The sequence below is a fragment of the Salvelinus alpinus genome, chromosome 2, assembly GCF_045679555.1.
Source record: "Salvelinus alpinus chromosome 2, SLU_Salpinus.1, whole genome shotgun sequence".
NCBI lineage: Eukaryota > Metazoa > Chordata > Actinopteri > Salmoniformes > Salmonidae > Salvelinus > Salvelinus alpinus.
This window is the reverse complement of record NC_092087.1, coordinates 89905598-89930216: the sequence shown is the minus strand read 5'-3', so window position 1 is coordinate 89930216 and position 24619 is coordinate 89905598. Positions and strand designations below refer to the sequence as shown.

The window sequence follows — 24619 nt, the reverse complement described above, 5'->3', positions numbered from 1 at the left end:
TCTGGGATACTGTAAAGTCCATGGAGAACAAGAGCACCTCCTCCCAGCTGCCCACTGCACTGAGGCTAGGTAACACGGTCACCACCGATAAATCCGTGATAATCGAAGACTTCAACAAGCATTTCTCAATGGCTGGCCATGCCTTCCTCCTGGCGACTCCAACCTTGGCCAACAGCCCCGCCCCCCCCGCTGCTACTCGCCCAAGCCTCCCCAGCTTCTCCTTTACCCAAATCCAGATAGCAGATGTTCTGAAAGAGCTGGAAAACCTGGACCCATACAAATCAGCTGGGCTTGACAATCTGGACCCCCTATTTCTGAAACTGTCCGCCGCCATTGTCGCACCCCCTATCACCAGCCTGTTCAACCTCTCCTTCGTATCATCTGAGATCCCCAAGGATTGGAAAGCTGCCGCGGTCATCCCCCTCTTCAAAGGGGGAGACACCCTGGACCCAAACTGTTACAGACCTATATCCATCCTGCCCTGCCTATCTAAGGTCTTCGAAAGCCAAGTCAACAAACAGATCACTGACCATCTCGAATCCCACCGTACCTTCTCCGCTGTGCAATCCGGTTTCCGAGCCGGTCATGGGTGCACCTCAGCCACGCTCAAGGTTCTAAACGATATCATAACCGCCATCGATAAAAGACATTACTGTGCAGCCGTCTTCATCGACCTGGCCAAGGCTTTCGACTCTGTCAATCACCATATTCTTATCGGCAGACTCAGTAGCCTCGGTTTTTCTAATGACTGCCTTGCCTGGTTCACCAACTACTTTGCAGACAGAGTTCAGTGTGTCAAATCGGAGGGCATGTTGTCCGGTCCTCTGGCAGTCTCTATGGGGGTACCACAGGGTTCAATTCTCGGGCCGACTCTTTTCTCTGTATACATCAATGATGTTGCTCTTGCTGCGGGCGATTCCCTGATCCACCTCTACGCAGACGACACCATTCTATATACTTCCGGCCCTTCCTTGGACACTGTGCTATCTAACCTCCAAACGAGCTTCAATGCCATACAACACTCCTTCCGTGGCCTCCAACTGCTCTTAAACGCTAGTAAAACCAAATGCATGCTTTTCAACCGTTCGCTGCCTGCACCCGCACGCCCGACTAGCATCACCACCCTGGACGGTTCCGACTTAGAATATGTGGACATCTATAAGTACCTAGGTGTCTGGCTAGACTGCAAACTCTCCTTCCAGACTCATATCAAACATCTCCAATCCAAAATCAAAGCAAGAATCGGCTTTCTATTCCGCAACAAAGCCTCCTTCACTCACGCCGCCAAACTTACCCTAGTAAAACTGACTATCCTACCGATCCTCGACTTCGGCGATGTCATCTACAAAATAGCTTCCAATACTCTACTCAGCAAACTGGATGCAGTTTATCACAGTGCCATTCGTTTTGTTACTAAAGCACCTTATACGACCCACCACTGCGACCTGTATGCCCTAGTCGGCTGGCCCTCGCTACATGTTCGTCGTCAGACCCACTGGCTCCAGGTCATCTACAAGGCTATGCTAGGTAAAGTGCCGCCTTATCTCAGTTCACTGGTCACGATGGCTACACCCACCCGCAACACGCGCTCCAGCAGGTGTATCTCACTGATCATCCCTAAAGCCAAAACCTCATTTGGACGCCTTTCCTTCCAGTTCTCTGCTGCCTGCGACTGGAACGAATTGCAAAAATCTCTGAAGTTGGAGACTTTTATCTCCCTCAACAACTTTAAAAATCTGCTATCCGAGCAGCTAACCGATCGCTGCAGCTGTACATAGTCCATCTGTAAACTACCCACCCAATTTACCTACCTCACCCCCCATACTGCTTTTATTTATTTACTTTTCTGCTCTTTTGCACACCAGTATCTCTTCTTGCACATGATCATCTGATGATTTATCACTCCAGTGTTAATCTGCTAAATTGTAATTATTCGATTTATTGCCTACCTCATGCCTTTTGCACACATTGTATATAGATTCTCTTTTTTTTCTACCATGTTACTGACTTGTTTATTGTTTACTCCATGTGTAACTCTGTGTTGTCTGTTCACACTGCTATGCTTTATCTTGGCCAGGTCGCAGTTGCAAATGAGAACTTGTTCTCAACTAGCCTACCTGGTTAAATAAAGGTGAAATAAAAAAATAAAAAAATAATAATAAATCCTCTTCCTCTCTCTCCAGGGGCAGACTACCGTACATCAGACCTCAGTTTACCTCTCATCCTCTTCCTCTCTCTCCAGGGGGGAGACTACCGTACATCAGACCTCAGTTTACCTCTCATCCTCTTCCTCTCTCTCCAGGGGGGAGACTACCGTAGATCAGACCTCAGTTTACCTCTCATCCTCTTCCTCTCTCTCCAGGGGGGAGACTACCGTACATCAGACCTCAGTTTACCTCTCATCCTCTTCCTCTCTCTCCAGGGGGGAGACTACCGTACATCAGACCTCAGTTTACCGCTCACCCTCTTCCTCTCTCTCCAGGGGGGAGACTACCGTACATCAGACCTCAGTTTACCTCTCATCCTCTTCCTCTCTCTCCAGGGGGGAGACTACCGTACATCAGACCTCAGTTTACCGCTCATCCTCTTCCTCTCTCTCCAGAGGGGAGACTACCGTACATCAGACCTCAGTTTACCTCTCATCCTCTTCCTCTCTCTCCAGGGGGGAGACTACCGTACATCAGACTTCAATTTACCTCTCATCCTCTTCCTCTCTCATCCTCTTCCTCTCTCTCCAGAGGGGAGACTACCGTACATCAGACCTCAGTTTACCTCTCATCCTCTTCCTCTCTCTCCAGGGGGGAGACTACCGTACATCAGACTTCAATTTACCTCTCATCCTCTTCCTCTCTCTTCCTGTTCCTCTCTCCAGGCGGGAGACTACCGTACATCAGACCTCAATTTACCTCTCATCCTCTTCCTCTCTCATCCTCTTCCTCTCTCTCCAGGGGGGAGACTACCGTACATCAGACCTCAATTTACCTCTCATCCTCTTCCTCTCTCTTCCTCTCCCTCTCTAACTCACCGCATGGTGTGCGCGCTGGTGAGCGAGTAACGGTAGTGTGCGGGGCAGACAATGCAGGGGCGAAACCTGCACGGCAACATCTTGGTGACATCATCTGAGTGCGAGATAAATGTCACGCACGATCCTCGGCCGAGTGTTAAATACCCCCGCCTCATACGCGGGAATCAGACCCCCTCTCTCTCCCTCTCCAAAAAGACCCTGCATGCGCGAGCTCCCCCGCCACACGCACTTATCTGCTAAAGGTGTTTCTGGAGAGAAAAAACACAACATTAAAACATACCCCCTACCCTAAGTCACGTGTTTTTGAGAAACCTAGATGAGATATTGAAGGTGACCAGGAACAGCCTTGGGCGGAGGAAATACCCTTTTCATCCAACAGCAGACCCCCATGTCCTCCATGATCTTACCCGACTGAGGCGAGACACTCCTGGGAAGTTGTTGACGGAAAGCCGCCCCATTAGATAAAAACAGCGTTGTTTCCAAGTTATAAAAAAAGCCAAAGTGATGAAGTAGAATCAACGTGAAAAATTGACTCGATTTGCAAAAAGACATCAATCAATCAGAAAGGGTATTTCGTATTTTTTTCACCCAATTTTTAACCTAATTCAAATGACATGGTGCCATTTTTTGTTGATTTCAAGTTGAATTCACGTTAGTTGACAACTCAACCAAATGCAAATCTAAACTAGACGTTGAAATGACGTCTGTGCCCAGCGGGGCCTCGCCTCGGTTGTGACTGGCTGCGAGACGGGGAGATATGGAGCGGTAGCCGGAGCGCATAGGAGAGGAGCTATATAGGATAGCCTCACCCTACAGACCAACTTGACTGGGCTTCAAACCACTGCGAGCCACAGCTACGTGAGGCGGGAAAGTTGTGAGGAAGAGCGGGAGAGATGCCGACACCCAGCCCAGAAGAGTAGCCTATGTTTCTCAAACCCCGGTTCATAGACATGGACCGATACCAATCGTTTGGATAATAGTGACCTTTCCGTCAGATAGTTAGCTGACACCGGTTAAGTCAGTTATGAAGTAATGATTCAAATCAAACGGTGCTCCAAGTAGGAAGACGAGCAGAGCTGGAGAGAAGTGGAGACGCTGCGCTAGAGTGATCAGTAACGATACCATGGACAGCGGCTGAGAGCGTCACGCTCGCCCCGCTCTCTCACCTCAACCGAAAAAACGGTTTGTAATTTGAAATATTTCATGAAATATTGAAAATACACTTTTTTTGGGAGGGATGTAACAACGTTTCTCTCTGGATTTTGATTGTTTTCAGAACGAACCATGAGAAGAGAAGGATTTTTATCTTCGGACTTTTATCCGTTAATCTTTGGAAATCGGTTCAATCATCTAAATCTTTAGGCTTTTTCTTCTCGCTGTCTTTTAAGTTTCAAATACATCGGAATTTGAATTCCCACTAAAGATTCCTTGAGAATGCGCACTTAAAGCCAGGTAAAACTTAGCCTGACAGTATTTTCTAACCTACAATCTGATATAGCCTACATAATCGAGAAACAAACATGTTTTTTTATAATGCATTTAGTATATTTTTGGAACATTGAGATTTAGTATGTGTGGTATTCCATAGGTTTAGGACCTATGTAATATATAAGGGTGTTTGAGACTCCTATATGTTGAAATTGGATCCTAGGTGTATGTGTATACTGACAGTGCGACATTTTGGCAGTTAATAAGCCATTTCTTCTACTTACCCAAAGTCAGATGAACTAGTGGATAAGCTACCATTCTTATGTCTCTGCGTGCAGTTTGAAGGACAGTTGAAGGTGGCTTCTGGAGCCATTGCTAACTAGTGTTAGCGCAATGAATAGAAGTCAACAGGAACCGTTAGCATGCTCGCTGTTCATGTAGACTTCTATTCATTGCGCTACCGCTAGCCAACTGGACGTAGAAGCATACAAATGGTAGGCCTATCCATGATATCATCTGACTCTGGTTAAGTTACCGACACAGCTTTTAAACAGCGTGCAGAAAAGGCTTTTAACACGGCATGCCGGTGCTTGTTGCAGTTAGATTAGTTGTTTACACGATGTCATGTGTGAGCATGCGTGTGTGTGTATGTGTGTGTGTACGTGTGTATGTCTGTGTGTGTGTGTGTGTGTGTGTGTGTATGTGTGTGTGTGTGTGTGTGTGTGTGTGTGTGTGTGTGTGCGTGTGCGTGTGTGTGTGTGTGTGTGTGTGATAGAAAATATTAAAAGAGGACGTGTGAGAGCAGCGTTATTAATATATTGAACAACACAAAGCCTCTGGGAGAAGATGATGGTGTTGTATATCAATATCATCATTATCATGTGTTACACTTCATTATCGTCTACACTGTATTCTGTCAGAGCATAACCAGGGAGGGCCGAGACATTTTAATGTTGTTTTTCTAACTTCTCAACCGGTAAAGCATGATTACATCAAGTAAAAGGGAGGTTTCCCAGACAGATTAAGAGTCTCATCCTGAACTGAAAACCAATGTCACTGGAGATTCTTCTAATCCCCGAGCTGACGAGGTAAACATCTGTCCTTCTGCCCTGAACAAGGCAGTTAACCCACTGTTCCTAGGCCGTCATTGTAAATAAGAATTAGTTCTTAACTGACTTGCCTATGTCAGGCGGTGGGTGTAGCTGGTGCATGAAGTCAGGCGGTGGGTGTAGCTGGTGCATGAAGTCAGGCGGTGGGTGTAGCTGGTGCATGAAGTCAGGTTGTGGGTGTAGCTGGTGCATGAAGTCAGGCGGTGGGTGTAGCTGGTGCATGAAGTCAGGCGGTGGGTGTAGCTGGTGCATGAAGTCAGGCGGTGGGTGTAGCTGGTGCATGAAGTCAGGCGGTGGGTGTAGCTGGTGCATGAAGTCAGGCGGTGGGTGTAGCTGGTGCATGAAGTCAGGCGGTGGGTGTAGCTGGTGCATGAAGTCAGGAGCAGGAGAGCAGAGATGAGTGAACAACGCACTTTACTTGCAAAAATAGCACAAAGTAATAAAACCAATGTGCGAACAACAATGGTTGCCATACAACACGGGTGAACACAGCACCTGGAACAAACCAGCCGGAAACGTACCGACCTGACAATGAACAAACACACACAAAGACATGGGGGAAACAGAGGGTTAAATACATGACCAGTAAATGGGAAATGAAAACCAGGTGTGTGGGAAACATAGACAAAACCAATGGAAAATGAAAAGTGGATCGGCGATGGCTAGAAGACCGGCGACGTCGACCGCCGAGCGCCGCCCGAACAAGGAGAGGAACCGACTTCGGCGGAAGTCGTGACAGCCTAGTTAAAACTTCTTGCAACTATAGGGGGTGCTGTTCCGCATTAGCATATTTGTGTCTCCAAATTAAACTGCCTCGTGCTAAATTCTTGATCGTACAATATGCATATTATTGTTATTATTGGATAGAAAACACCTTCTAGTTTCTATAGAAGTTGGAATTTTGTCTCTGAGTGGTACAGAACAATTTCTACAGCACTTTTCATGACAGGGTTCAGATTTCAGAAATTTTTACCCCTGATCTGGGGTCTGTTTTTAAGGCGACAGTGAATGCTATGAAGAAACCGACACTGCCTACGTCTTCCTCTGGGTGTCTGTACGTCATCACGTTTTCAATGGAATCGATGGGACATTCACAGCCATTATAAAAGACCAAAATGTATAGAGACCGTCCTTTCTCGTCGTGCGCCTGAAGCGTGAAGGCCATCGGACTTGCCTCGTTCCAAATCGTTTTCTAACCAGCAATATTTCTCCGGTCATGTTTTCAGTCGTTATAGTTGTTAAAAACATCATAATGTAGTTAATTTGAACCGTTTTATAGCAATTTATATCCGTTTAGTGCGATTTTGAGGAATTTCTTTGTTGTGCACTCTGAAAGTTTGGACACGTTTTGGGGTGTCGGTCGTTGGTGGTGGACATTTCGAAGGACAGAGGACATCTATCGACCAAAAGACGTTTATAACATAGAAAGGATACATTGCCCAAGAATCTGATGGAAGAACAGCTCAAAGTAAGCAATATTTAATATGATAAATCGTGTTTCTGTCGAAATATTTTAAACGCATATTTCGCCATTTTGTTTGGTATAGCTTCACTTGGCCAACCCTGTATTGAAAAGTAAGGATAATTTTAAAAATGTAAATCAGCGGTTGCATTAAGAACTAATTTGTCTTTCGATTGCTGTCAACCCTGTATTTTTTAGTCAAGTATATGATTAGCTTTCAATTAAACTAGATCACTCTGATAGATGACGTCAGACATATTGAGGCTTGATTTCCTAGTATTTTTATTGTGTAACCACGGTTTTGTATGGCTAAATATGCACCTTTTCGAACAAACTGTATATGTATATTGTAAAATGATGTTACAGGAGTGTCATCGGAAGAATTCTGAGAAGGTTAGTGAAAAAATTAATATATTTTGGCGGTGATTACGTTATAGCGCTCTTTGGCTGGAATCGATGCTCTGGTAACGTTTGCACATGTGGTATGCTAACTTATCGATTTATTGTGTTTTCGCTGAAAAACGCTTAGAAAATCTGAAATATGGTCTGAAATCACAAGAACTGGGTCTTTCCATTGCTATGCTTTGTCTATTTTTATGAAATGTTTTATGATGAGTAAATTGGTCATACACGTTGCTCTATCTAGTAATTCTAGTCGATTTGTGATGGTGGGTGCAATTGTAAACTGTGATTTCTACCTGAAATATGCACTTTTTTCTAACAAAAACTATCCTATACCATGAATATGTTATCAGACTGTCATCTGAAGAGGTTTTTTCTTGGTTAGTGGATATCAATATCTTAGTTGAGCCGAATTGGTGATAGCACCTGAAGGAGTAAGAAACTGATGGAGTTAGAATAGTGGTGTATTTTGCTAACGTGTTTAGCTAATAGATTTACATATTTTGTCTTCCCTGTAAAACATTTTAAAAATCTGAAATGGTGGCTTTATTCACAAGATCTGTATCTTTCATCTGGTGTCTTGGACTTGTGATTTAATGATATTTAGATGCTACTATCTACTTGTGAAGCTATGCTAGCTATGCTAATCAGTGTGTGGGGGGGTGGGGGGTGCTCCCGGACCCGGGGTAGAGGCTCGTTAGAGGTTAAATAAAGGTAAAATAAAAAAAATGTAAAGTGCTTTTGAGTCCAGAACTAAAGGCTTAACAGCTCCAGTTAGGGGATTCAACCCGATCGCGTTTTGTCCGCCATGCACGTTTTAAAGGGAATGTTCTCGCGTTTGGATAGACCACATTCACGGTAAACGCTGCAAATGTCAACTTCATCGGGAAATTACCTTTAAATGTAAATTGCGCTATAACACAGATGTTTCCGTTGTCCAGATGAAATCTAGCCCTTAGCCTATCTAGATCTGAGTTGTTCTATGAGAGGGGACTGAGATGGGGACACACACAGGGGTGGACAACTCCAGTCCTCGAGGGCATGATTGGTGTCACAGTTTTGCCCCAGCAACAGCTAACACACCTGACTCCAATAATCACCTAATCATGATCTTCAGTTTACAATGCAGTTTGATTAATCAGCTGTGTTTGCTAGGGATGGCTGAAAGTGTGACGCCAATCAGGACCTCGAGGACTGGAGTTGCCCATCCCTGCCTGGGGGAAAGAACCGCTGACATTCACTAATATGGGAAAGTGTTATGTGCAGTGTGTGTATGTGCATGTACAGTATGTGTGTGTGTGTGTGTTTCTTGTCTCCCTGCTCCAAAACCACCATTAGGGTGTGTGTGTGTGTGTGTGTGTGTGTGTGTGTGTGTGTGTGTGTGTGTGTGTGTGTGTGTGTGTGTGTGTGTGTGTGTGTGAGAAGGAGTGCATCAGGTTCAAGTACGGGTGACTGCATATATGTGTGTGTCTTTGAGCGTGTGTGTGTGTGAGTGTGTAACTTCTTGGAATCGCCAGTGTGTGTCTCCACCCACCATGTATTCTCAGCGGGCACTGGGATGTCTGGGATGTCTGAATTCCAAGCTCTGCAGTACACACGCACTCTAGTGATGCGCGGGTTGATTCATAACCCACAGTCCCCGCGGGTTGACTCATAACCAACAGTCCCCGCGGGTTGACTCATAACCCACAGTCCCCGCGGGTTGACTCATAACCCACAGTCCCCGCGGGTTGACTCATAACCCACAGTCCCCGCTGGTTGACTCATAACCCACATTCCCAGCGGGTTGACTCATAACCCACAGTCCCCGCGGGTTGACTCATAACCCACAGTCTCCGCGGGTTGACTCATAACCCACAGTCCCCGCGGGTTGACTCATAACCCACAGTCCCCGCGGGTTGACTCATAACCCTCAGTCCCCGCGGGTTGACTCATAACCCTCAGTCCCCGCGGGTTGACTCATAACCAGCAGTCCCCGTGGGTTGACTCATAACCCACAGTCCCCGCGGGTTGACTCATAACCTACAGTCCCCGCGGGTTGACTCATAACCCACAGTCCCCGCGGGTTGACTCATAACCCACAGTCCCCGCGGGTTGACTCATAACCCACAGTCTCCGCGGGTTGACTCATAACCCACAGTCCCCGCGGGTTGACTCATAACCCGCAGTCCCCGCAGGTTGACTCATAACCCACAGTCCCCGCGGGTTGACTCATAACCCTCAGTCCCCGCGGGTTGACTCATAACCCGCAGTCCCCGCGGGTTGACTCATAACCCTCAGTCCCCGCGGGTTGACTCATAACCCGCAGTCCCCGCGGGTTGACTCATAACCAACAGTCTCCGCGGGTTGACTCATAACCCTCAGTCCCCGCGGGTTGACTCATAACCCGCAGTCCCCGCGGGTTGACTCATAACCAACAGTCCCCGCGGGTTGACTCATAACCAACAGTCCCCGCGGGTTGACTCATAACCAACAGTCCCCGCGGGTTGACTCATAACCCTCAGTCCCCGCGGGTTGACTCATAACCCACAGTCCCTGCAGGTTGTATAAAAGAGAAGACAATGCATCAAAAATATCCATGAATGTGTTATTGTTGTGCAGTTCATATCAGTGGGCTGCGTCGAGGTTTATACATTCATTATCTGTATCTGGCATTAGTGCAGAAGTCTAAGCTTTAGGGCCTAACCGTATGCGCACCAAATACACACACATTTATATTTATTTCTAACAGTTTTATTTCATCTTTATTTAACTAGGCAAGTCAGTTAAGAACAAATTGTTATTTACAATGACGGCCAACCTCCAAATGCTGTTGGGAACTTGGGCAGAAAAAGATAACAGGAACAGGAACTGCATGACCTCAGACGTTCCGTTCATCACATGTAGTCGGGCGGTTGTGGATGGGTTATTAGCAATTGCGGGTGAACAAACAGCTGACACACGCATCACTAACGCACGCACGCACGCACGCACACACACACACACACACACACACACACACACACACACACACACACACACACACACACACACACACAGAATCGTACATTTTTACTGGAGTTTTACAGTAGACGTAGTTGCATTCCTTTTATCACAGAGACTCACACACACACACACCTCTTTTAATTTTCTGTCTCTTCTGCTGCAGGTCTGAAGGTCTCCTCCTTTTCCCTCCCCTCTCCTCCCCTCCCCTACACACCCTACATCCACAATGGAGCCTCTGGACAGGACAGGCTGGACATCGCTCTCTGGTGACCCCAACACCTCCACTCCGAACCTGGGGTATCACTTCTCCTACCCTGATTCTGGTCCTGCAACCCCGTCCTTCCCCTCCCCATCCTTCTTCCCCAGTTCCTCCTCCAACGTGTCCAGTCAGAGTGTCCCGTTCCAGGGCAGCAGTACCCTGATGACTGCGGTCATCTCCCTGAGCGTGTTCGTGGTCGGCCTGATCGGTAACACCCTGGCCATCTACGTGGTGCTGCGCTACGCCAAGATGAAGACCGTCACCAACATCTATATCCTGAACCTGGCGGTCGCAGACGAACTGTACATCCTGGGACTTCCCTTCCTCACCACCCAGGTAGTCTAGAGATCAGAGGTTACAGGTTAAAGACGAACTGTACATCCTGGGACTTCCCTTCCTCACCACCCAGGTAGTCTAGAGATCAGAGGTTAGAGATGAACTGTACATCCTGGGACTTCCCTTCCTCACCACCCAGGTAGTCTAAAGGTCAGAGGTTAAAGATGAACTGTACATCCTGGGACTTCCCTTCCTCACCACCCAGGTAGCCTAAAGGTCAGAGGTTAGAGACACACTGTACATCCTGGGACTTCCCTTCCTCACCACTCAGGTAGCCTAAAGGTCAGAGGTTAAAGATGAACTGTACATCCTGGGACTTCCCTTCCTCACCACCCAGGTAGCCTAGAGGTCAGAGGTTAGAGACACACTGTACATCCTGGGACTTCCCTTCCTCACCACCCAGGTAGCCTAGAGGTCAGAGGTTAGAGACACACTGTACATCCTGGGACTTCCCTTCCTCACCACCCAGGTAGTCTAGAGGTCAGAGGTTAGAGATGAACTGTACATCCTGGGGCTTCCCTTCCTCACCATCCAGGTAGCCTAGATGTCAGAGGTTACATGTTAAAGATGAACTGTACATCCTGGGACTTCCCTTCCTCACCACCCAGGTAGCCTAGAGGTCAGAGGTTAGAGATGAACTGTACATCCTGGGACTTCCCTTCCTCACCACCCAGGTAGCCTAGATGTTAGAGGTCCGAGGCTAGAGGTTAGAGGAGTGGGCCAGCGACCAGAGGGTTGTTGGTTTGAATCCTAGCTCCGACAAGGCAACACCTGGTCAGTAGGAAGGGTAACTGAAAGGTTTCTGGCGTCAGTGTCCAAGATGCCATCTCATCTCTTGCCGTTGTGCACTTAAGCTCTAAACGGCCCTCTGCGCCAACCTCTGTATCTGTGTGTCTTTCTGAGGGGTTTGAATAAAGCAGAAGACAAGTTACAATAAAGTAATCTCCTCTTCCTCCTCCTCCTCCTCCTTCCAGAACGTTCTCTCCTACTGGCCGTTCGGCTCCTTCCTGTGTCGCGTGCTGATGACCGCTGACTCCATGAGCCAGTTCACCTCCATCTTCTGTCTGACCGTGATGTCTATCGACCGCTACCTGGCCGTGGTCCACCCCATACGGTCTACAAAATGGCGGCGACCGCGAGTGGCGAAGGTGGTGAGCGCCGCGGTGTGGGCGTTGTCGTTGGTGGTCGTCCTGCCCGTGGTCGTGTTCTCCGGCGTTCAGGACACGTTCAATTCGTGTAACATTAGCTGGCCGGAGCCGCAGGACGTGTGGTCGACCGTGTTTATACTGTACACGGCTACGCTGGGTTTCTTCGGGCCCCTCCTGGTCATCTGTCTCTGCTACCTGCTCATCGTGGTCAAGGTGGGGGGGTCATAGGTCAAAATCATTCTGCTTTTCTTCTGTGTTTCTGTGTTAGCTACAGTACCATCGTTTTGGTTGCTCGTTGTGGTCAAGACTGCATCATTAGAAATGTTTGGTTCGGCTGTTTGAACTCTCTGACAGTGGATGTTTCTGTCGTTCTTTCATTTGGTCATTAAACACTTCTCTGTGTTGTTGTTTGTGCAACTAGATCTCACAGTCTCACCTCAGAATTAGACGTTCATCCATGTTTCTCAAACGTCAAATTTCGAAGTGTTTAAGGTTACATTTAGGCATTAACTCTGAATGGTTAAGGTAAGGTATTAACTCTGAATGGTTAAGGTTAGGTATTAACTCTGAATGGTTAAGGTTAGTGTAACGGCTTTCGTCGTTGGAAGGAGAGGAGGACCAAAGCGCAGCGTGGTATGTATCCATATTTATTAGAATACTTTTCTATACGAACAAAAACAATAAACAGACAATAACTAACGAAGCTACAGTCCTGAACATGGGAACACAGACAACACAGGAACACACGAACAGGAACAATCACCCACAAACAAACAGTGAAAACAGGTGTTTGTCATTGTCTCTGATTGGGAACCATATTAAGGTATAATATGGTTCCCAATCAGAGACAATGACAAACACCTGCCTCTGATTGAGAACCATATTAGGCCAAACAATAAACCCAACATAGAAACACAAAACATAGAATGACCACCCAGCTCACGTCCTGACCAACTAAACAAAGACTAAACAAAGGAAATAAAGTCAGGAATGTGACAGTTTGGTATTAACTCTGAATGGTTAAGGTTAGGTATTAACTCTGAATGGTTAAGGTTAGGTATTAACTCTGAATGGTTAAGGTTAGGTATTAACTCTGAATAGTTAAGGTTTGGTATTAACTCTGAATGGTTAAGGTTAGGTATTAACTCTGAATGGTTAAGGTTAGGTATTAACTCTGAATGGTTAAGGTAAGGTATTAACACCGAATGGTTAAGGTTTGGGTTAGGCTTAAAACAAAGATTCAGAAAACAGCCTTATATTGCTGGATTTGAACATACAACATTTGCACCAGAGGCAGATGCTCACACCCATCTACAACACCCCAGCAAAACCCAAACCTACTGGAACGTAACAGCGCTCACTGGTGCCCCTAGTGGTCTGTTTCCACGCCATCTCCCCACCTCAGACATGGATGGACTAATACTGACGGGTGACTTGGCTGGTTTTGTGGTCATTATCTTCAAGGTGTGTGATAAAGCATTCCGGAATATTATTTTGTTCTGTTTTGTCATTCCAACCATTCTTTTCGGTGTTTAGCATCTTTTGATGTTGACCTATTGTATGTAAGAGAGTTTCTGCTGAAACTTTCCTTTTTCTAATTTGCCATGTTCATATGTTTTAGAATACATTTGTATAACATGTTATCATCACCATTCTCATCATTGCCATCCTCCTCCTCCACCACCACCATTTTGTTACCCCCTCCAGGTGAAGTCTTCAGGTGTGCGGGCGGGCTTCACCAAGCGTCGGCGGTCAGAGCGTAAGGTGACCCGTATGGTGGTGATCATCGTGGTGGTCTTCGTCCTCTGCTGGCTCCCCTTCTTCATCATCAACATCATCAACCTCATCATCATCATCCCAGAGTCCTCCGTGACCGCCGGCGTCTACTTCTTCTCTGGTAACAGAAGAAACCTTCTAGTCTGCATCCCAAATAGCACCCTAATCCCTGTGTAGTGTACTACTGTTTACCAGAGCCCTATGGGGAATAGGCTACAGTCACTCTAACCCTAAGGGGGAGAGGGTTGGAGAGAGGAGGAGATGGGAAATTGGGGAAAGAGTGGAAAGTGGGGGAGGCGATGGAGAAGAGGGGAAAGAGGGGGAGGAGATGGGGAGGAGAGGGGAAAGAGGGGGGAGGAGATGGGGAGGAGAGGGGAAAGAGTGGGAGGAGATGGGGAGGAGAGGGGAAAGAGGGGGAGGAGATGGGGAGGAGAGGGGGAGGAGAGGGAAAAGAGGGGGGAGGAGATGGGAAGGAGAGGGGAAATAGGGGGGGAGAGGGGAAAGAGAGGGAGGAGAGGGGGAGGAGATGGAGAAAGAGAGGGGAAAGAGGGGGAGGAGATAGGAAATAGGGGGAGGAGAGGGGGAGGAGAAGGGAATGAGGGGGAGGAGATGGGGAAACGGGAGGAGAGGGGAAAGAGGGGAAGAGAGGGGGAGGAGATGGGGAAAGAGGGGGAGGAGAGGGGAAAGAGGAGGAGGAGAGGGGGAGTAGAGGGAAGGAGAGGGGGAGGAGAGGGGTAGGATATGGGTAATGAGAGAGAGAGGGAGTTGGGAGAGACAGCGAGAGAGAGAGAGGTGGGAGAGAGAGAGAGAGAGAGAGAGAGAGAGAGAGAGAAAGGGAGAAAGAGAGAGAGAGAGGTGGGAGAGAGAGATAAAGTGAGGGGGAGAGAGAGAGGTGGGATAGAGAGAGAGAGCGAGAGAGGTGGGAGAGAGAGAGAGAGAGAGAGAGGTGGGAGAGAGAGAGGATAATAGAGAAGAGGGAGAGAGAGAAGGAGAAAAGTGTGAGACAGACATTGACCATTAGTTTTGTCTCTACTCCCCAGTCATCCTGTCCTATGTTAACTCCTGTGCCAACCCTCTGCTCTATGGCTTCCTGTCAGACAACTTCCGACAGAGCTTCAGAAAGGTGATTATTATTTATTCAACCTTTATTGAACCTTTATTTAAACAGGAAAAGATACTTGAGGTTTGAAAGCTGTTTTGCGAGGAAGACCTGGAGGTGCTTTATGATCCAGCCACCACCATCCCCTTCACAGAACAATTTGTTCTTTCATAGAATTAACATGTATTAGTACATGTCCTGTATTTATATACAATATCAGCTTTCCTCAGTGCTCACCACAGTGCATCGTCTTCCCGATCCCATGTGCTTGATTTCTTCCGGAAGGTTCTGTGCGTGCGGAAGGCCAACGGCGTGGAGGATGGTGACCCCAGCGCCCCGAGGATGGAGAAGACTAGAGAGACGACTAGAGACGACTCCTTCCTGTCGCCAAGGAACCACGATGGACACAACGGACACACACCACAGAATAGCCAGGTGAGGAGGGCGTGAGCCCTGTGTATGTGTGTGTGTGTGTGTGTGTGTGTGTGTGTGTGTGTGTGTGTGTGTGTGTGTGTGTGTGTGTGTGTGTGTGTGTGTGTGTGTGTGTGTGTGTGTGTGTGTGTGTGTGTGTGTGTGTGTGTGTGTGTGTGTGTAAACTATATTACGGATGTAAGGGACACACACGGCACACAGCAGCCAGGTATGGAGTGGAGGGGGGTAGTAAAGTGAGGGGAGGAGGACCAATCGGTGTGTGGTATAGAGAGGGGAGGAGGACCAATCAGTGTGTGGTATAGGGAGGGGAGGAGGACCAATCCGTGTGTGGTATAGGGAGGGGAGGAGGACCAATCAGTGTGTGGTATAGGGAGGGGAGGAGGACCAATCAGTGTGTGGTATAGCGAGGGGAGGAGGACCAATCAGTGTGTGGTATAGGGAGGGGAGGAGGACCAATCAGTGTGTGGTATAGGGAGGGGAGGAGGACCAATCAGTGTGTGGTATAGGGAGGGGAGGAGGACCAATCAGTGTGTGGTATAGCGAGGGGAGGAGGACCAATCAGTGTAAGTTATAGGGAGCGGATATTACTGGTGTTGTGGTCTCAGTAGGAGTGTATGTATGTTATTACTGTGGTCTCAGTAGGAGTGTATATATGTTATTACTGTGGTCTCAGTAGGAGTGTATATATGTTTATTACTGTGGTCTCAGTAGGAGTGTATATATGTTATTACTGTGGTCTCAGTAGGAGTGTATATATGTTTATTACTGTGGTCTCAGTAGGAGTGTATAGATGTTATTACTGTGGTCTCAGTAGGAGTGTATATATGTTTATTACTGTGGTCTCAGTAGGAGTGTATATATGTTTATTACTGTGGTCTCAGTAGGAGTGTATATATGTTTATTACTGTGGTCTCAGTAGGAGTGTATATATGTTATTACTGTGTTCTCAGTAGAAGTGTATATATGTTTATCACTGTGGTCTCAGTAGGAGTGTATATATGTTATTACTGTGGTCTCAGTAGGAGTGTATATATGTTTATTACTGTGGTCTCAGTAGGAGTGTATATATGTTATTACTGTGGTCTCAGTAGGAGTGTATATATGTTTATTACTGTGGTCTCAGTAGGAGTGTATAGATGTTATTACTGTGGTCTCAGTAGGAGTGTATATATGTTTATTACTGTGGTCTCAGTAGGAGTGTATAGATGTTATTACTGTGGTCTCAGTAGGAGTGTATAGATGTTATTACTGTGGTCTCAGTAGGAGTGTATATATGGTCTCAGTAGGAGTGTATAGATGTTTATTACTGTGGTCTCAGTAGGAGTGTATATATGTTTATTACTGTGGTCTCAGTAGGAGTGTTTATATGTGTATTACTGTGGTCTCAGTAGGAGTGTATATATGTTATTACTATGGTCTCAGTAGGAGTGTATATATGTTTATTACTGTGGTCTCAGTAGGAGTGTTTATATGTGTATTACTGTGGTCTCAGTAGGAGTGTATATATGTTTATTACTGTGGTCTCAGTAGGAGTGTATATATGTTATTACTGTGGTCTCAGTAGGAGTGTATATATGTTTATTACTGTGGTCTCAGTAGGAGTGTATAGATGTTATTACTGTGGTCTCAGTAGGAGTGTATATATGTTTATTACTGTGGTCTCAGTAGGAGTGTATATATGTTTATTACTGTGGTCTCAGTAGGAGTGTATATATGTTTATTACTGTGGTCTCAGTAGGAGTGTATATATGTTATTACTGTGTTCTCAGTAGAAGTGTATATATGTTTATCACTGTGGTCTCAGTAGGAGTGTATATATGTTATTACTGTGGTCTCAGTAGGAGTGTATATATGTTTATTACTGTGGTCTCAGTAGGAGTGTATATATGTTATTACTGTGGTCTCAGTAGGAGTGTATATATGTTTATTACTGTGGTCTCAGTAGGAGTGTATATATGTTATTACTGTGGTCTCAGTAGGAGTGTATATATGTTTATTACTGTGGTCTCAGTAGGAGTGTATAGATGTTATTACTGTGGTCTCAGTAGGAGTGTATAGATGTTATTACTGTGGTCTCAGTAGGAGTGTATATATGGTCTCAGTAGGAGTGTATAGATGTTTATTACTGTGGTCTCAGTAGGAGTGTTTATATGTGTATTACTGTGGTCTCAGTAGGAGTGTATATATGTTATTACTATGGTCTCAGTAGGAGTGTATATATGTTTATTACTGTGGTCTCAGTAGGAGTGTATATATGTGTATTACTGTGGTCTCAGTAGGAGTGTATATATGTTATTACTGTGGTCTCAGTAGGAGTGTATATATGTTATTACTGTGGTCTCAGTAGGAGTGTTTATATGGTCTCAGTAGGAGTGTATAGATGTTTATTACTGTGGTCTCAGTAGGAGTGTATATATGTTTATTACTGTGGTCTCAGTAGGAGTGTATATATGTTATTACTGTGGTCTCAGTAGGAGTGTATATATGTTATTACTGTGGTCTCAGTAGGAGTGTATATATGTTATTACTGTGGTCTCAGTAGGAGTGTGTATATGGTCTCAGTAGGAGTGTATAGATGTTTATTACTGTGGTCTCAGTAGGAGTGTATATATGTTTATTACTGTGGTCTCAGTAGGAGTGTTTATATGTGTATTACTGTGGTCTCAGTAGGAGTGTATATATGTTATTACTATGGTCTCAGTAGGAGTGTATATATGTTTATTACTGTGGTCTCAGTAGGAGTGTATATATGTGTATTACTGTGGTCTCAGTAGGAGTGTATATATGTGTATTACTGTGGTCTCAGTAGGAGTGTATATATGTTATTACTGTGGTCTCAGTAGGAGTGTATATATGTTATTACTGTGGTCTCAGTAGGAGTGTATATATGTTTATTACTGTGGTCTCAGTAGGAGTGTATATATGTTTATTACTGTGGTCTCAGTAGGAGTGTATATATGTTATTACTGTGGTCTCAGTAGGAGTGTATATATGTTTATTACTGTGGTCTCAGTAGGAGTGTATATATGTTATTACTGTGGTCTCAGTAGGAGTGTATATATGTTTATTACTGTGGTCTCAGTAGGAGTGTATATATGTTTATTACTGTGGTCTCAGTAGGAGTGTATATATGTTATTACTGTGGTCTCAGTAGGAGTGTATATATGTTTATTACTGTGGTCTCAGTAGGAGTGTATATATGGTTATTACTGTGGTCTCAGTAGGAGTGTATATATGTTTATCACTGTGGTCTCAGTAGGAGTGTATATATGGTTATTACTGTGGTCTCAGTAGGAGTGTATATATGTTTATTACTGTGGTCTCAGTAGGAGTGTATATATGTTTATTACTGTGGTCTCAGTAGGAGTGTATATATGTTATTACTGTGGTCTCAGTAGGAGTGTATATATGTTTATTACTGTGGTCTCAGTAGGAGTGTATATATGTTTATTACTGTGGTCTCAGTAGGAGTGTATATATGTTTATTACTGTGGTCTCAGTAGGAGTGTTTATATGTTTATTACTGTGGTCTCAGTAGGAGTGTATATATGGTTATTACTGTGGTCTCAGTAGGAGTGTATATATGTTATTACTGTGGTCTCAGTAGGAGTGTATATATGTTATTACTGTGGTCTCAGTAGGAGTGTATATATGTGTATTACTGTGGTCTCAGTAGGAGTGTATATATGTTTATTACTGTGGTCTCAGTAGGAGTGTATATATGTTATTACTGTGGTCTCAGTAGGAGTGTATAGATGTTTATTACTGTGGTCTCAGTAGGAGTGTATAGATGTTATTACTGTGGTCTCAGTAGGAGTGTATAGATGTTTATTACTGTGGTCTCAGTAGGAGTGTATAGATGTTATTACTGTGGTCTCAGTAGGAGTGTATAGATGTTTATTACTGTGGTCTCAGTAGGAGTGTATATATGTGTATTACTGTGGTCTCAGTAGGAGTGTATATATGTTTATTACTGTGGTCTCAGTAGGAGTGTATAGATGTTATTACTGTGGTCTCAGTAGGAGTGTATATATGTTTATTACTGTGGTCTCAGTGGGAGTGTATATATGTGTATTACTGTGGTCTCAGTAGTAGTGTATATATGTTTATTACTGTGGTCTCAGTAGGAGTGTATATATGTTTATTACTGTGGTCTCAGTAGGAGTGTATAGATGTTATTACTGTGGTCTCAGTAGGAGTGTATATATGTTTATTACTGTGGTCTCAGTAGGAGTGTATATATGTTTATTACTGTGGTCTCAGTAGGAGTGTATAGATGTTTATTACTGTGGTCTCAGTAGGAGTGTATATATGTGTATTACTGTGGTCTCAGTAGGAGTGTATATATGTTTATTACTGTGGTCTCAGTAGGAGTGTATATATGTTATTACTGTGGTCTCAGTAGGAGTGTATATATGTTTATTACTGTGGTCTCAGCAGGAGTGTATATATGTTTATTACTGTGGTCTCAGTAGGAGTGTATATATGTTTATTACTGTGGTCTCAGTAGGAGTGTTTATATGTGTATTACTGTGGTCTCAGTAGGAGTGTATATATGTTATTACTGTGGTCTCAGTAGGAGTGTATAGATGTTTATTACTGTGGTCTCAGTAGGAGTGTATATATGTTATTACTGTGGTCTCAGTAGGAGTGTATAGATGGTTATTACTGTGGTCTCAGTAGGAGTGTATATATGTTTATTACTGTGGTCTCAGTAGGAGTGTATATATGTTTATTACTGTGGTCTCAGTAGGAGTGTATATATGTTTATTACTGTGGTCTCAGTAGGAGTGTATATATGTTATTACTGTGGTCTCAGTAGGAGTGTATAGATGGTTATTACTGTGGTCTCAGTAGGAGTGTATATATGTTATTACTGTGGTCTCAGTAGGAGTGTATATATGTTTATTACTGTGGTCTCAGTAGGAGTGTATATATGTTTATTACTGTGGTCTCAGTAGGAGTGTATATATGTTATTACTGTGGTCTCAGTAGGAGTGTATAGATGTTTATTACTGTGGTCTCAGTAGGAGTGTATATATGTTTATTACTGTGGTCTCAGTAGGAGTGTATATATGTTATTACTGTGGTCTCAGTAGGAGTGTATATATGTTTATTACTGTGGTCTCAGTAGGAGTGTATAGATGTTTATTACTGTGGTCTCAGTAGGAGTGTATATATGTTTATTACTGTGGTCTCAGTAGGAGTGTATATATGTTATTACTGTGTTCTCAGTAGGAGTGTATATATGTTTATCACTGTGGTCTCAGTAGGAGTGTATATATGTTTATTACTGTGGTCTCAGTAGGAGTGTATATATGTGTATTACTGTTGTCTCAGTAGGAGTGTATAGATGGTTATTACTGTGGTCTCAGTAGGAGTGTATAGATGGTTATTACTGTGGTCTCAGTAGGAGTGTATATATGTTTATTACTGTGGTCTCAGTAGGAGTGTATATATGTTATTACTGTGGTCTCAGTAGGAGTGTATAGATGGTTATTACTGTGGTCTCAGTAGGAGTGTATATATGTTTATTACTGTGGTCTCAGTAGGAGTGTATATATGTTTATTACTGTGGTCTCAGTAGGAGTGTATATATGTTTATTACTGTGGTCTCAGTAGGAGTGTATATATGTTATTACTGTGGTCTCAGTAGGAGTGTATAGATGGTTATTACTGTGGTCTCAGTAGGAGTGTATATATGTTATTACTGTGGTCTCAGTAGGAGTGTATATATGTTATTACTGTGGTCTCAGTAGGAGTGTATATATGTTTATTACTGTGGTCTCAGTAGGAGTGTATATATGTTTATTACTGTGGTCTCAGTAGGAGTGTTTATATGTTTATTACTGTGGTCTCAGTAGGAGTGTATATATGTTATTACTGTGTTCTCAGTAGAAGTGTATATATGTTTATCACTGTGGTCTCAGTAGGAGTGTATATATGTTTATTACTGTGGTCTCAGTAGGAGTGTATATATGTTATTACTGTGGTCTCAGTAGGAGTGTATAGATGTTTATTACTGTGGTCTCAGTAGGAGTGTATATATGTTATTACTGTGGTCTCAGTAGGAGTGTTTATATGTTTATTACTGTGGTCTCAGTAGGAGTGTATATATGTTATTACTGTGGTCTCAGTAGGAGTGTATATATGTTTATTACTGTGGTCTCAGTAGGAGTGTATATATGTTTATTACTGTGGTCTCAGTAGGAGTGTATATATGTTTATTACTGTGGTCTCAGTAGGAGTGTATAGATGTTATTACTGTGGTCTCAGTAGGAGTGTATAGATGTTATTACTGTGGTCTCAGTAGGAGTGTATATATGTTTATTACTGTGGTCTCAGTAGGAGTGTATATATGTTATTACTGTGGTCTCAGTAGGAGTGTTTATATGTTTATTACTGTGGTCTCAGTAGGAGTGTATATATGTTATTACTGTGTTCTCAGTAGGAGTGTATATATGTTTATCACTGTGGTCTCAGTAGGAGTGTATATATGTTTATTACTGTGGTCTCAGTAGGAGTGTATATATGTGTATTACTGTGGTCTCAGTAGGAGTGTATATATGTGTATTACTGTGGTCTCAGTAGGAGTGTATATATGGTTATTACTGTGGTCTCAGTAGGAGTGTATAGATGTTTATTACTGTGGTCTCAGTAGGAGTGTATATATGTTTATCACTGTGGTCTCAGTAGGAGTGTATAGATGTTATTACTGTGTTCTCAGTAGGAGTGTATATATGTTTATTACTGTGGTCTCAGTAGGAGTGTATATATGTTATTACTGTGGTCTCAGTAGGAGTGTATATATGTTTATTACTGTGGTCTCAGTAGGAGTGTATATATGTTTATTACTGTGGTCTCAGTAGGAGTGTATATATGTTTATTACTGTGGTCTCAGTAGGAGTGTATATATGTGTATTACTGTGGTCTCAGTAGGAGTGTATAGATGTTATTACTGTGTTCTCAGTAGGAGTGTATATATGTTTATTACTGTGGTCTCAGTAGGAGTGTATATATGTTTATTACTGTGGTCTCAGTAGGAGTGTATATATGTTTATTACTGTGGTCTCAGTAGGAGTGTATATATGTTTATTACTGTGGTCTCAGTAGGAGTGTATATATGTTTATTACTGTGGTCTCAGTAGGAGTGTATATATGTTATTACTGTGGTGTCAGTAGGAGTGTATATATGTTTATTACTGTGGTCTCAGTAGGAGTGAATATATGTTTATTACTGTGGTCTCAGTAGGAGTGTATATATGTGTATTACTGTGGTCTCAGTAGGAGTGTATATATGTTTATTACTGTGGTCTCAGTAGGAGTGTATAGATGTTATTACTGTGGTCTCAGTAGGAGTGTATATATGTTTATTACTGTGGTCTCAGTAGGAGTGTATATATGTTTATTACTGTGGTCTCAGTAGGAGTGTATATATGTTTATTACTGTGGTCTCAGTAGGAGTGTATATATGTTTATTACTGTGGTCTCAGTAGGAGTGTATATATGTGTATTACTGTGGTCTCAGTAGGAGTGTATAGATGTTATTACTGTGGTGTCAGTAGGAGTGTATATATGTTTATTACTGTGGTGTCAGTAGGAGTGTATATATGGTTATTACTGTGGTCTCAGTAGGAGTGTATATATGTTTATTACTGTGGTCTCAGTAGGAGTGTATAGATATTTATTACTGTGGTCTCAGTAGGAGTGTATATATGTGTATTACTGTGGTCTCAGTAGGAGTGTATATATGTTATTACTGTGGTCTCAGTAGGAGTGTATATATGTTTATTACTGTGGTCTCAGTAGGAGTGTATATATGTTTATTACTGTGGTCTAGTAGGAGTGTATATATGTTTATTACTGTGGTCTCAGTAGGAGTGTATAGATGTTATTACTGTGGTCTCAGTAGGAGTGTATATATGTTTATTACTGTGGTCTCAGTAGGAGTGTATATATGTTATTACTGTGGTCTCAGTAGGAGTGTATATATGTTATTACTGTGGTCTCAGTAGGAGTGTATATATGTTTATTACTGTGGTCTCAGTAGGAGTGTATATATGTTATTACTGTGGTCTCAGTAGGAGTGTATATATGTTTATTACTGTGGTCTCAGTAGGAGTGTATATATGTTTATTACTGTGGTCTCAGTAGGAGTGTATATATGTTTATTACTGTGGTCTCAGTAGGAGTGTATATATGTGTATTACTGTGGTCTCAGTAGGAGTGTATAGATGTTATTACTGTGTTCTCAGTAGGAGTGTATATATGTTTATTACTGTGGTCTCAGTAGGAGTGTATATATGTTTATTACTGTGGTCTCAGTAGGAGTGTATATATGTTTATTACTGTGGTCTCAGTAGGAGTGTATATATGTTTATTACTGTGGTCTCAGTAGGAGTGTATATATGTTTATTACTGTGGTCTCAGTAGGAGTGTATATATGTTATTACTGTGGTGTCAGTAGGAGTGTATATATGTTTATTACTGTGGTCTCAGTAGGAGTGTATATATGTTTATTACTGTGGTCTCAGTAGGAGTGTATAGATATTTATTACTGTGGTCTCAGTAGGAGTGTATATATGTGTATTACTGTGGTCTCAGTAGGAGTGTATATATGTTATTACTGTGGTCTCAGTAGGAGTGTATATATGTTTATTACTGTGGTCTCAGTAGGAGTGTATATATGTTTATTACTGTGGTCTAGTAGGAGTGTATATATGTTTATTACTGTGGTCTCAGTAGGAGTGTATAGATGTTATTACTGTGGTCTCAGTAGGAGTGTATATATGTTTATTACTGTGGTCTCAGTAGGAGTGTATATATGTTATTACTGTGGTCTCAGTAGGAGTGTATATATGTTATTACTGTGGTCTCAGTAGGAGTGTATATATGTTTATTACTGTGGTCTCAGTAGGAGTGTATATATGTTATTACTGTGGTCTCAGTAGGAGTGTATATATGTTTATTACTGTGGTCTCAGTAGGAGTGTATATATGTATATTACTGTGGTCTCAGTAGGAGTGTATATATGTTTATTACTGTGGTCTCAGTAGGAGTGTTTATATGTTTATTACTGTGGTCTCAGTAGGAGTGTATATATGTTATTACTGTGGTCTCAGTAGGAGTGTATATATGTTATTACTGTGGTCTCAGTA

The 24619-nt window shown here is 43.4% G+C and overlaps 1 protein-coding gene across 2 annotated transcripts in view; it reads left to right on the top strand.

The window, feature by feature from the left end:
* Positions 1 to 3672: 3672 nt before the first annotated feature.
* The window catches only part of LOC139568144 (somatostatin receptor type 5), a 110149-nt gene continuing 89202 nt past the window's right edge, over positions 3673 to 24619 (top strand). Inside the window, exons 1-6 of one of the 2 annotated variants that reach the window (XM_071389879.1) lie at positions 3673 to 4477; positions 10575 to 11006; positions 11981 to 12367; positions 13862 to 14051; positions 14971 to 15053; positions 15315 to 15464. In XM_071389879.1, coding sequence (XP_071245980.1) covers positions 10638 to 11006; positions 11981 to 12367; positions 13862 to 14051; positions 14971 to 15053; positions 15315 to 15464 — 1179 coding nt within the window. In that variant the 5' untranslated portion in view covers positions 3673 to 4477; positions 10575 to 10637. The remainder of the gene's footprint in view (positions 4478 to 10574; positions 11007 to 11980; positions 12368 to 13861; positions 14052 to 14970; positions 15054 to 15314; positions 15465 to 24619) is intronic. The other variant, XM_071389880.1, reaches the window with a different exon arrangement.